The sequence below is a fragment of the Temnothorax curvispinosus genome, unplaced genomic scaffold (genome assembly GCF_003070985.1).
Source record: "Temnothorax curvispinosus isolate PA1 unplaced genomic scaffold, ASM307098v1 QBEX01014781.1, whole genome shotgun sequence".
Classification (NCBI taxonomy): domain Eukaryota; kingdom Metazoa; phylum Arthropoda; class Insecta; order Hymenoptera; family Formicidae; genus Temnothorax; species Temnothorax curvispinosus.
In genome coordinates this window covers 888,903-901,995 of record NW_020224561.1, presented here as the reverse complement: position 1 = coordinate 901,995, position 13,093 = coordinate 888,903, and the positions used below count along the sequence as shown (strand labels likewise).

At 34.3% G+C, this 13,093-nt stretch overlaps 1 protein-coding gene across 1 annotated transcript; it reads right to left on the bottom strand.

Moving 5' to 3' along the window:
* Positions 1 to 518: 518 nt before the first annotated feature.
* Positions 519 to 1,813, bottom strand: LOC112464966 (RWD domain-containing protein 4). Its single transcript, XM_025032280.1, has 4 exons — positions 1,626 to 1,813; positions 1,133 to 1,242; positions 857 to 1,052; positions 519 to 766 (listed from the first exon to the last, which is right to left on the bottom strand). Exons 1-4 carry the CDS (start codon positions 1,728 to 1,730, stop codon positions 599 to 601), a joined length of 579 nt encoding a protein of 192 aa, XP_024888048.1. The 5' UTR covers positions 1,731 to 1,813; the 3' UTR covers positions 519 to 598.
* Between the last annotated feature and the right edge of the window lie 11,280 nt (positions 1,814 to 13,093).

Here is a 13,093-nt window from a genome sequence, read left to right as displayed (position 1 = left end):
TATATACATTTTATTACAACTATACTATAACATTATACAGGACATATTGATGAAATGTGAGACATCTGAAATATCGTATCCATTACTGTATGTATATATCCTGCACAAGACATTTGCGAATCCAAATAGCACCGCACAAATGTCGACTGTAACTATCCAAAGTATCGGTGCCGCAGATATAATCGTTTCTAATGAATATAAAGCATTCCTTAATAGTCTAGAAATGAATGGTACGTAATTTCAATTTTAAGTCAATAATGATTTTCAACATTTAAGTACAAATATATACTCGTAACTAATAATTCTAGGATGGAAAACAGGAACAAATTTGCTGGCAGTTGATGCATGGAGACTTTACATGGATAATAGTGAACAATAAGGACAACGTGAATAATAATAAAAATGAAAAACAATTATGCTTAAAATTGCTAATTGTTCTTTATTAAAATAACTTTTCTTACTTGACTACTGTAATCGGAAAATGATTAATAATATGAGACCAAGGCCACTTTGAAAAATAGATAAGGAAATGATTTTATTTCCAACAATTTATAAAAATATAACACGTTTTTCATACTGTACAAAATATGGTCTTAAGCTATGATTCCTCCTCCGTTCTCGGGCCAGTCTGTGATAAATGTTTTACTATGTCCACCCAGTTCCAGCCTCGCTGTCTTTCACCTTTGCCATCCGCTTTGTACCACTGCCTACGCTTCTGGGCTTTACTCAAATGTTCCTTCCTCGGTTTTTTTATCGTTTCTTCAGCCTTAAACACAATTAAATACAATTTCGCTTGCAATAATTTGTAATAATGTATCGTTTAATAGCAAACTGATATTCCACGCAATATGTATACCTGTTGATTCTCTTCTGTAATTTTCAGCTTACTAGTATGCGAATTTATATCAGTGATTGAGTCTGGTTGCATGCAGACTAAGTCTATGTAATGTTCTTGGACAGACTGAAATAACGTATACGTCATAGCGCTACCTAACCACTGGTCAGCCTCTGCCTCTAAGTGACTCACCACCTTGTCCTTTACCTCTTGCACACTGTATATTCCAATTATTCATCTTTAATCAAAGTAATTGAATGAGCGAGAATAGTTGAGCGGTCGCTTGGCTGTACTTACATATGTTTATTGTAAAATGTATCCATATTGATTGTCGGCTTTTCCGTAGGATATGTTGCGCCCCATGAAATTTCCAGTAGAAATGATTTTACATCGTTATCCTCTCCATACTATGTAAACAATCACTGTCATATAGCTAATACATACAATTTATCACAATACAATATTAGTTTGACATGCAAATAAGAAACACTTGTCTTCTGATTGAAATTAAGTGCGTACGTGTGCTAACCATTTTTTCCTCTTTCATAATTGTAAGACTAAGTAAACTTCTTACATTGTTTAAACTCTGAATGAAGAGATGCAAGGGGAAAGTGCATTAACCGCATATGGTGAAACTATAAAGTAGAGATACTTTTTGTATCCAAATGGACAGCTATTTTAATACAAACATCCTCGACATTTGTACTGTTACAATTTATGCCGAATTAGTTTAGAGAGAAGTGGCGAAATTATGAAAGAAGAGCATACGAATTAAAAGACATCCTTGCACCTTGTATTGAAATATCGTGGGTGTTAGCTGTTTGAAAGCCGGATCGCCGTCGTATATCGAGAGTAAAACTTCTCTTTCTTCTTCCTGAAGCTCGGCATCGCTCATTTCCCTTCTCTGGACTAGATTCCGAACGATCCACGATCGCACCACACTCTCCAACGACAGTAACGATACCGCGTGAATTTTTAGGTTAGGAGATTAATCATCACTCATCAGCAACTGTCGGCAACAAACAACCGCCTCAACTTTTTTGCGCAGTCTCGCGCTCTCGTCGTCAGATGACGCCGCTTGTACGATAATTCGGCGAGTAAATTCTGTTTTAAATTAAATCTTCATCAGAATTAGGCATTATAGTGACTTTACTTTCTACACAAACATTGAGCAGAATCGCTGATTCGTGAAAAATTTGAAAAACCAAATAATTCAAGAATGAAAAATAAAAATAATTTTATTTAAAGTAGAATTGCATCTTAAAAGACAACTTACAGCAAGTACATCGCAAAATTTTACTTTAATTTGGATATTTAAAATAATTAAATACAAATGAAGTTAACATTATTTTTGATCCCACATTCCAAAAAATTTTACAATTTTTTAAATATTGTAAAGTAAATTAATTAATAATTTTTACTTAATTAACTATTATTCGCGATACTTTAAAGTTAACAAACAAATGAGAAAACTTAAAGTTACGGAAATGACACGCAAAATTTCAAAATTATTAGTAAACCAAATGAACAAAAACATTTATTTGTTTTAAATTCAACACGATATTTATAAAATCATATAATAGTGATGTATACAACAATAAGATAATAATTGGAATAATATTTTTCGACATTTTGTATATATAAAATTACGACTTTTTTTGGAATTTTACGAATAAGAAACTAAATTTCTGTAGGAATAAATGCACAGGCAATACGTAAATAATTACAACAATTGCAATCTTAGGTGTAAAATGTTTAAAGAGAGGCAATACTAAAATAAAAATGGTTCTTGGTTGCCGAAACAACTTTTAATTCTCACGACGGATAAATTGAAGAAGACGCGGGATAAATAATTTTCCGCGGAATTTAATGACGCAAGTTGAGCGTCGAATCTTCAATTCTTGGAGTTAGCTTTAAAATGAAAATGTATGATCGTTTCTCGTATTTTCGATGTCCGGCCGTAGTGTATCGGCACATCGGGCAAATGACCGGCCTCTCCCCGTTTGGCCGTACGCCATCACGGCAAATATCGCCATATCATAAACGCGAGTCGGCGAAATGAAGCGAAAAGCGAGTAGTAAGGGAACGGAACCAACGAGGGTGGCGGTGGCGGAAAATGGGAAGTGCATAATGCCGCGGATTAATGCGAGTTTCCGTTCGACGCGAGTCCATCCCACGTTTCGACCAATTTCATCTCCCATAGACAGCGACGTCAGCTAATTAGGTTGTATATATTCTATCCTCTCACTTTTTCTTAGCTTTATTTATCCAACGATTTAACACGTTTTCAATCAATTGATTTAACATCTTATTATATCAGCGTGATGCATTATTCAGTTTTCGTAACAGACCGCGGCCAGCGTCGCGCATATCCTATGACACAGAAATAATTTTGTATTCTTATAATTTTGTAAGTTTCTCAAAACAAATAAGGTTTTTATTGGCTTTTCAAGCTTAGGCTCACATTTATATAATCGCTAAGAAAGTCAGCTGAAGCGTCTTGAAACGCGATTTAATAGAATAGATGGGTCTCAAGGGTCAATTTGATATTCGTGACGACACATATGTGATCGCGATTTGCGCGAAGAACTCGAATGATGTTTCTCCTGAGACACAATTCAAACTCCGGGTTTCGCGTTGTTCGATTTTTACGAAAAGATCATGTGTAAGTTTTAATAGTTTGTTTTAATAATTTGAATTTTATATATCAACTGAATGCTCAGAGAATGTTTATCCTTCGCGATTATGCTCCAATAGAAAATGTTAAAAATGAACCATTTTTGACCCACTGACGGAACTTTAATTATTGGAAATAACTGTTTCTGCAGGGATCTTCCAGAAACAGAAAATAACAATGATTTTTTTATCAGGTCCAGAGACAGTTATGAAAATCAGTTAAAGAAATTCAAAATAGTTGTTATTAAATAAGTATATCGTTATAAGTGAACGGTAACACATATGACATATGCACACGTGGAACAGTTTGTAAAGTGCTGCACTTTGTATTCGCAACTATTTGATAATTAAAATCACTTTGATGGTCTAAATACCAAATAGCTATTTGCCAAATACTATGCAATGTTTACTGAGTGCCGCAATTTCACGGTGATATATTTATTTTGGACAAAGACACGTATGTATTGTAGATAGAAAATGATAATAAATAAAATTAGATTGTTAATAACAATACGTATATCTGGAGATGATAATTTTGCTTGAGAAATTTGCATTGAGCGTAATTATATGTATTTAAATTACACCCGGAATGTATGCTTTATCTGATTAAAGGTCCATTATTAATGCAGACAAATTGCGCTTATCGAGCCATCCAATATATTATTTTACAATTCACAATGATGTTTTTTACCATTAATTGTTTTAATTTAATTATTTGCAACTGTATTACGGAGAACGAAATTATAACGTTACATATATATAAGTTTAGCATGCTATTATTATATTATTGAAACATTAATTCGCATAATACATTGTTGAATTATTTTAATGCATATAACAAGCTCAAAAGCCGCTTGTCACATTCCAGTTCCACAAAGCAAATACGGCCCTAATGAAATGCGCGAGTAATTACGAGGTAATTAATAATTATGTCGGCTGGCTGTCAATATTTATGAACATGCGTGCGTTCCAGAAGTTTATTATATCCCAGCTGACACGTTTTCTCTCGCAGCACCATTTTGACGGGCGGAACAATACTGACGTCATTGTGGTATCAAAACGTTTATTAAATTCGCTACACTAGAAATCCATTATGGAAAACTGGGATAGTAAACGTTTAATGGCAAATTTAATATGTCATCCAGTCTCTTCTATCGTTATTTCCGTCATTTCTGCTTCGCTTCCGTCATTATTATAACATTACATCATATTTAATCAACATATATGTATATAGGTACATATATATATTTTTTAAAATATATATTTATTACTTATACATATATCTTGATTTTTGTTGATTAACGATTATAATTTTCGTATAAGAAAATTATGTAACACATCCTAATAATTTTCATACTAGGAATTTCAAAATTGCATTTGCGCGAACATGCTATTTTAGTCTCGTTTTCAATTCTGCGAATATTCTTTTCTATTTCTATATCTTAGAGGTAAAAAATCGTATCTCCATTTATAAGAATATATAATCATATATTCCCATATATAGCCATATAATATTGTTTATATTTCTATTTCTTATATGATCATATATAATTATATATCTACTAATATGGACAAATAAAAGGTATTTTTTCCCGGGCTTTTGTCAAAAGTTTGTCAAAGTAGAGTTAATACATTTTTCAATATAACAGGAGCTTAAAAGTTGTTTAATGGTAAAGCGTCTTATGTCTATTATTATATACTAGTTCCTAAGATACAATATTTAAAAAAAGTCGTACCTATTGAAAATTTTTATAGTGCCTATAATTTTTAAATCAGGTGTTATTGGTAGTTGTACTATTAAACATGTCAGTTAAATTACTTTATTAAAAATTTAATAAATCAAGGCGCTACTTTTATTTTATATCTAAAAAAATTATATCTCTATTTAAAACTTTAAACCTTGTTTTCTCTGAATTTATAATAATAAAGATACAATTCTTTACCTCTAAGGTACAGATATATTCTTAATTGCATCTGATTGAGGATGTTAATTGAGTATTTCATAAATGCTGTCTCGCATCGATGAAATTTCGAGGCGGCCTTAACGGTGCCGCTGCGTGTGTGCGCACATATCTCATTTTCGATTCCAATCTCGCGGACGCTTCACCTCGTTCGATCTACTTCCGCATAAAAAACAACGGCGATCACCGTTTCCCGATCGACCGGCGCGTATAATAGCGCCGACCATCGTTCAGCGCGACCGCGGTTTTCTCCGCGGCGTGCAACGTGTCCGCGTGCACCATGCAGCTTTCGTCCGAGGCCGGGCCGCGCGTATCTGAAAGGACGGTCTGCAGGCGCCGTATCGTCGCGAGCGCATCGATCAGAAAGGAATATCGTCGGTGTGCTGCCGTGGCTGCTGGTGATTCAGAGTAGCACCATTTCCCCGCCGCGGCGAGTGTCGGGCTTTAAAGCTCGCCACACACCGACGACTTACGATACGAGCGAACGAGCGAGATAAGCGGGATATTACGTAGGCGGTCTCCATCGGACATTTGTATTCATAGTGAGAATTCGAATTTTCGGATATTCGCATCCACCTAAATTTCGCGGGACCCTCAATGGCGCGAAAAGGACATTTATAGTTCATGTCGAGGGGTACACTGAGAAAAAAAGTTGTTAACTCGACTAATTTCCATTTCTATATCAACGCAGGTTAATTTTAATCTTGGTTTAACTTACCTGTCATCTTTTCCTATAAGTTCTAAGAGTTAGAAAAAGAAAGAAAGTAAGTTAAACCGAGATTTAAGTTAATCTATATATTGGTAAAAATGAGCATAAATGCGTCCAACTGATTACCATTTTTTTTTAAATTGAAATATTTAAGTATTTAGTCAAATTACGTCATGTTTGATTTAATATGTCGTATTTAATTTGAATACTTAAATATTTCAATAAAAAAAATAGTAATCAGTTAAACGCATTCAGTCAAGTTAACAACTTTTTTTCTCAGTGTACATGTAATCTTAGATTGTTATAAGAGTTGTCCACGTGTACTCGTGCCCGTTTTTCATTTTCTCTTGAAAAAAATTTAACTCGCAGAAAGATGCAAAAATATTTAAGAATCTTGCCTCTAGGTTCGTTTCTAAAAGCGCACGGAGACTCAGTCAAGTCTCAATTAATTTTAACGCATGTTTATGGGAACGATCTGTATTAAAAGATACTGTCGAGTCTCGTTGCGCGAGAGGAAATTTTCCCAGAGAGTTTTCGCGTACCTATTTAGCATTACCAAGCGTATAGTTAATCCACTCGGAGAGTTATGCGATTTAAACGACTTTAAAGTGTTCAACATTCGTAGCTTGTTTAGGTCTTGTTTCGCAATGTTTTATGAAATGTATTTTAGTGGGGCAACACCGGACCGCGACCCAATTCGCGGAAGCTTAAATACGATTTTCTTTCGTCGCGAGAGCGAGTTCTAAAGCGAGCATGTTTGACCTTCTTCCGTTTTAATTTAAAATTCCTTTGGAGTTCATCATCTTTGAGATCGCGTACGCATTGGAACGGCGCTGGTGCGACCCGGTGTGCGACATCCTTAATCTTTACTATCCCGCAGCGTCACCTGGCACACTGTTAAACTTTGCCATATTTCGTCATGATAAATTTGCTAAATGGGGTCAGGTAGATATTAGAGGTATGTAATTTAGACATACTGCACTCCGCCACAGTTTGCTGATGTTATTACATATTAGTATAGTATATTGCGATTAAAAAGACATTATAAGAAAATTAAAGAATTTTCAATTTCTATATTTCTTATAATGTAACATAATATAATATTCTTATAATATATTAACTACAAGAATGATATTCAAGTGAGATCTTTTTTAATTTCACTTTTGCCTAAAAATTTATCTAAATTAAGATATCCTATATATTAATAATTGTCGGAACTAAATTTATTTTGAATGTATTGATTTCCTTGCAAATGACCAATACAAAAATTATAGAAATTTGTAGTTTGAAAAAAAAAAAGATAAAATTTTTTATCTTTTTATAATCAAAAATATATATAATATGCACGTAACAGTGTCAACAAGAAACAATACAAGTATTGTTTTTAGAGAACATACTGAAAGTAAATATTCTTAATAAATTTTCTCTTAAGATAGATTACATAGCAATGTATCATTAACAGCAATCTCGATAACATTATAAAAATGATCGTCGGACAAGATGCCTTTACGCTACACTTACAGATACATCTTCTTTCTTCTCATACACAACGGGCCCACAAAGACATTTTCTCTCCGATTAAGAATTCTGCAATTAAAATTTTTAGTTTTCCCCGACCGCGAAAGGGTAAGTCCTGGGAAACGTATAGATCGTGGCGATCGCGCGACTTTCGTGGCACCCGCGGTGGCCTTAACCCTCTCCGACGTGCGCGCGCGGTAGCTCATGAAACATGGATCTAGAGTCGCCCTCGAAGAAGTTGTACGAAAGAAGCCGACCGCCTGCCGCGTCGTCGTCGGCGATGATCACCGACGACGGGGTTCCCCGCACCTCTCCACCTTTTGCTCGATGTTGTGCCGCGGCAAGAAATGCGTTTCCTAGCGCTGGTGGATTCACGGAAATTAACGCACTCGCGCAAGTGCGTGTGCTCTGCACGTCCGTGCCAGCCGAGAAAGATCCTACCTACGGCCTTGCATCAATTTTCGGCTCGACAGCAACAGTAATAATTATTTGTTTTATAAATTAAATACATCTGTAATATTATTAATATACGTAGTAGTAATTATACTAGGTACTGAAAAATATTAATTATTATGCATGAGAACGCTGAAGTTTATAAGCTTTCGGCGAGTCTTAGGCGATCTCTACTCTTAGCTGATCCGGCTATTTCTTCATTCATACATATTTGCAATCTTGTATGTATCACATATCTCGTGATATAAATAAAGTCTTCTTTTTACGCATATTTTACTACACATATAATTCGCCTGGTTAGATGATCTATCTTAATGCATCTTGGTTCGAATACGAAAGTTTATCAAAATCTCTCGAATTGCCGTGTGATAATTTATTATACGCTTCTATAAGGTATGGTCGCGATCTATGTTTAATAGGCATATTACCACAATGTATAATAGACATTACTATACTTCTGTTAGAGCGATAGTAGTTTTTCAGTATGATTTTATTATATCTTCTGTTATAACTAACTAATAAAATTGTGAGTGTCTTATTAATGCTCCCTTAATAAGCTTCTTATATAAGAGTTGCTTTTCGTTACACCGTTCATTTCCGTCATGCAGTCTCTTCAGTAATTATTCTCTCTCTTTCTGCTTAATAAAACTCTTTAGTTTATCTGTACCTTGTCTCTTCGGAATCGACTTGCGTCGCTTCATGTATCGCTTTCACGTTTTTCATATGTTGACATAGGTACAGAATGAAGTAGACTATTGTCCAAAAGCGCATAAAATTCTCGGGTCGATTCCAACTATCGCGAGAAGCGTGGGAAGTTTCCAATTGAGAATCGGAAATCCAGAACCGTTCCGTCGTGGAGCACGGGCTCTCTCCGCTGAAGTTCTTCATCGAGTCAATGAATTCTCGTTTGGCGCCGCGTGCATGGATCAATAGACACCTACTTCGACGGGAGACGACGAGATTGCGAAAGTTATTCGTATCTTTGACATTCCGAAAACAACGACCCGGAACATCGAACGGAACCAATTACAGAAAGTTTGCATTTCTTGTTTGATCGACAAAAATCGATTTCCGATTTTTAACACGCGAGAATTTAAATCCAATGAATTTCTATAAATAGTAATTTTATTAAATTAAATCATTCGCGTTAAGAAATAATAAAAGGAAGATAGAGAGAAAGAAATCTTTAGAACATAACTTTTTGGATACAATTATTTTAAAAGGAAACATTGTAAATAAAATCGCACAACGATGTTAAATAAAATAAAATAATTGCTTTCTGATGTATAATAATTTTTTGACAACTGATATCATTGTAACATAATATATTCTTCGTATTCAACAGCATTTTATAATAGAGACTACAAATTGTTTCTTTATTGTATAATTACATCTATCTATCTACAGATATATAACATTTATCTAGGAATTTTCTTAATGACAACTTTTGTAGCAAAAAAACATTAATATATGGCAATTTTTATATAATATTTAGAGTTTAAATTAAATGAATAATTTTTATAGCTTGAGAAATTTCAACATCATTAAGATTTCATGCTTATTAATTGTATCTAGATGAATGATAGAGAAAAAGTGAAGAGCAAAAGTTGTTCGTAGCAGTAAATTTACTCTTTGCTGTAACTTTTTTATGATAAAAAATTTGTACTTAAATGTAAAACAAATACTTAACAGTTATTTAAATATTTGCTGTTTACTTAGTTATTTCGAAAATTTATAAAAAACATATATACATAACGTCTCATAACTTGAGTATTATAGAGCATTATTGGTGCATGTAATATCATTATCCATCATAATATCGATCATTAATTATGCATTTCTTGACTGGATAAAACGTTTAACTTTGTGTATTGAAAATAATAGTGAACATATAGCTTATATAAGTAAATAAAAAAATATTCTGGCTTTTTAATTCTGTTCTAATGATGCTGGATTTATGAGACGCTATATATATACGTTTGAATATATATTATATATGTCAAACTAATAATCATTAGCGATAAGAATTTTTGACATATAAGTCCGCAGACATCTCAAAACTTTTTATCGCTAATAATTACTAATCATTGACTACTCTTAAAATTCTTAAAAATTTAACAATTACAAAATAGAAGTTTATAAAAAAACTGTCTTATTCAGTTCAATTTCGTGAGAATAACGTTTCAAGATTTATAGAAAGACTTTAAAAGCAACCTGGGAAGATACTGAAGAAATGAAGAAGAATAGGATGCTGAGAAGAACACAGCGGGGAAGGGGAAGTTAATCGTAGTCTTCATCGAAGCCCGACGAACCTCCATCTTATTACAAAATACTCGATACTCACGGGAGGTCGGCTTTCGTTTGAAACGGCTTTATCTTCATGCGAAGCTGAGCGACCAGATGACTACGCGGCCATAAATGGATGATCTACGATGTAATGATCTCTTCACTCTCTCGTCCCGACATCACAATTAACCTCGTAAGTAGATGCGACTGCAATCCGACGTGGAAGGGTGCGAACAAGCTTAACGGTGCTCATTTATTCTGAACAGAAATTTTCGGAAACGTCGAGTCGAGTTTACATAAACTTATAACAATCATAAAAACGTAATAGCTGTGGGTTTATAACAGTTGAATAAAAAGTGTATATATAAAAAATTATATTCTAAAATTAATATATTAAATATTATCAGTAGATTTATATGTATTATGTATTATAAAATTTGGTAGTATTTATATTTATATGTATTATAATATTAATACAATTTTTATGTAATTGGTGTGTGATACATATTAAATTTAATATATTAATAAAACAAAAATAGGAACTTTACCTCGCCAGAAAATAATTAAAAGAAGTGGTCAATTAAAAAAAAAAACAACCATTTCTTTTAATTACATATAAAAATTGTATTAATATTATAATACATATAAATATAAATGCTATCAAATTTTTATAATACATAATACATATAAATATATCCACAGATAATATTTTGTCATCTTGTTTATATCAGTTTCTAATCTGAAAAAAGGAAGATCGATATCGTGACATTCTCGTTCTAGTATAAGACCGCTCTTCACGACGATTGTTCGCTGTTGATCGCGCGAGCAGATCGCTCAGCATCTCCCAGGTCTACAGGTGAGTTCGTATCCTTTTTTTTCTCTGCTATTAAGCCCCCATGAGAGGTCTCGTGCGTTCGAGACTCCACTTCCCCAGATTTGTCGAGCATGATGGATAGACTTGTCCACAGCACGCTTTTCTCCTACTGCGCCGTGGTCTTAGCCTCTCTCATTGGTCATCCCACGTGCGAGTGCCCGCGTCACATTTGTTCGTACTTCGCGTAATATTTGCCCATCTGCGAAAGCGATCGTTCTTCGATACATTTTTGCAGAACAAGTTCTTTTCTCCCAACTAAAACAGAACGAGTGATGGTGAAGTTTTCAGACAAGTTTTTTCTTCGTGAAGCAACATTTTCCGCAGTTCTTCTTTAGGATGACAAATTATTTAAGACAAACGCTCAATTTATTGGCCACAATGAAGTAACATTAAATAATAATAAATCGATCCGATCAATTTTATATTACCCTGAATAATTATAAAAGAGATTTCTAGAATTATAAATGTATTACGATAAAAAAGAATAAAAAATTTCTGTTTCTAAAAAATTAAAATAAAAAAGATTAGTTATAATTTTATATATTTAAAAATATATTATTTGGAGTTGTAAAGTGAAAGAGGAAATGTTTTTGCTAATTTATTTCCGGGCGCCATTTATATTTCTATCTTTAACCGTCGACCACCAGTTGCCTGTTCCTACCGATTCGTTCTGTTGGCAGTGATCTGTTTTGGTCCAGTGAGTAACCGAAAAGCCACATGGAACCGATTCTAGTTAATGCATTTTATTCACAATATTCGCACAATAGCTTTTCCTGGCGCGCGCGAGGAAAAGGCAGCGGCGCGGCATTTCGACGCATTGTGCCGTCCATTATCGAAAATTTGTGAAAATGTGTACCGCCGTTCATCGAAAAAGTATATCCGCGCGCCGCGATGGTCTCAGCTGCGTCCAAACTGCTTTCAACGGGAATCAATATTTCGCGATGCCTCGCGAAAGGTTTTACGGCTGACAGTGCGGCCTTTACTATGCAATGTAGTTTGTCGTATTGCAGCCAAAAGGGAAAAGTCGAATATACTTACAGTCGAGCGGAAGCCAAAACTTGTAAGAAATATTGCGACATCTATTACAGCGAAATTTTCAGAAAATATAATTTTTACACCCTATTAACCAGGCCAAATAAAAGTTCTACTGAGTTTGATATTTTTATCTTTATTGCCATCAGCCCGTAATTTTTCAATAATTTTATACAATGTATATTAATGTTATTAAATGTTATCAATTAATATTATACGCTATACAATATTATATTACAATACTGTTATTGTTAATTTTATTCATTTCACTTATTTTATTGGAAAATTATTATATTCTATTTAACAGCTTTAATTATTTCATCTCTCTCGATCTTATACAAGAACAACGCTCCACGTCCGTAGACAATGTAATAGTTATAATTGCTACAATGGCGCAATTGCGAGGAAGAAATACCGCGTCATGTTCAGCGAGAGAAGAAGGAATGCTTATACAAATTAAGTAATGGGAAATGAGTCTGAGATTCTCGTACAGAAAGAACAGCCGGCGTGGCGATGCTCTGCGCGCCCACTGCGCAGCGGAATGGGAAGAAACGTGGGAAATAAGAGATGAAGGCTGCATCTTGGTTTGCGTTCGCGTCGTGAAAAGACAAAGCGACGGAAAGCGGCGGAGGAGGGGACGGAAGGAGGAAAAGAGTTTCCTCCCTCGTACCTTCGCAGTGAAATTTCAATAAGTTCGCGGAGAAGAAAATCGGCTACACGACGCGACACCCCGAAAACGCGACAGCGGC

Bases quoted from the DNA above. Each gene is read 5' to 3' on its own strand.
- LOC112464966 (XM_025032280.1), bottom strand. From the start codon at position 1,730: ATGAGCGATGCCGAGCTTCAGGAAGAAGAAAGAGAAGTTTTACTCTCG. The intron at 1,243-1,625 runs GTGCAAGGATGT...TTGTTTACATAG, and splicing joins CCACGATATTTCAATACAAG to TATGGAGAGGATAACGATGT. The intron at 767-856 runs GTATACATATTG...ATTGTGTTTAAG, and splicing joins TTACAGAAGAGAATCAACAG to GCTGAAGAAACGATAAAAAA.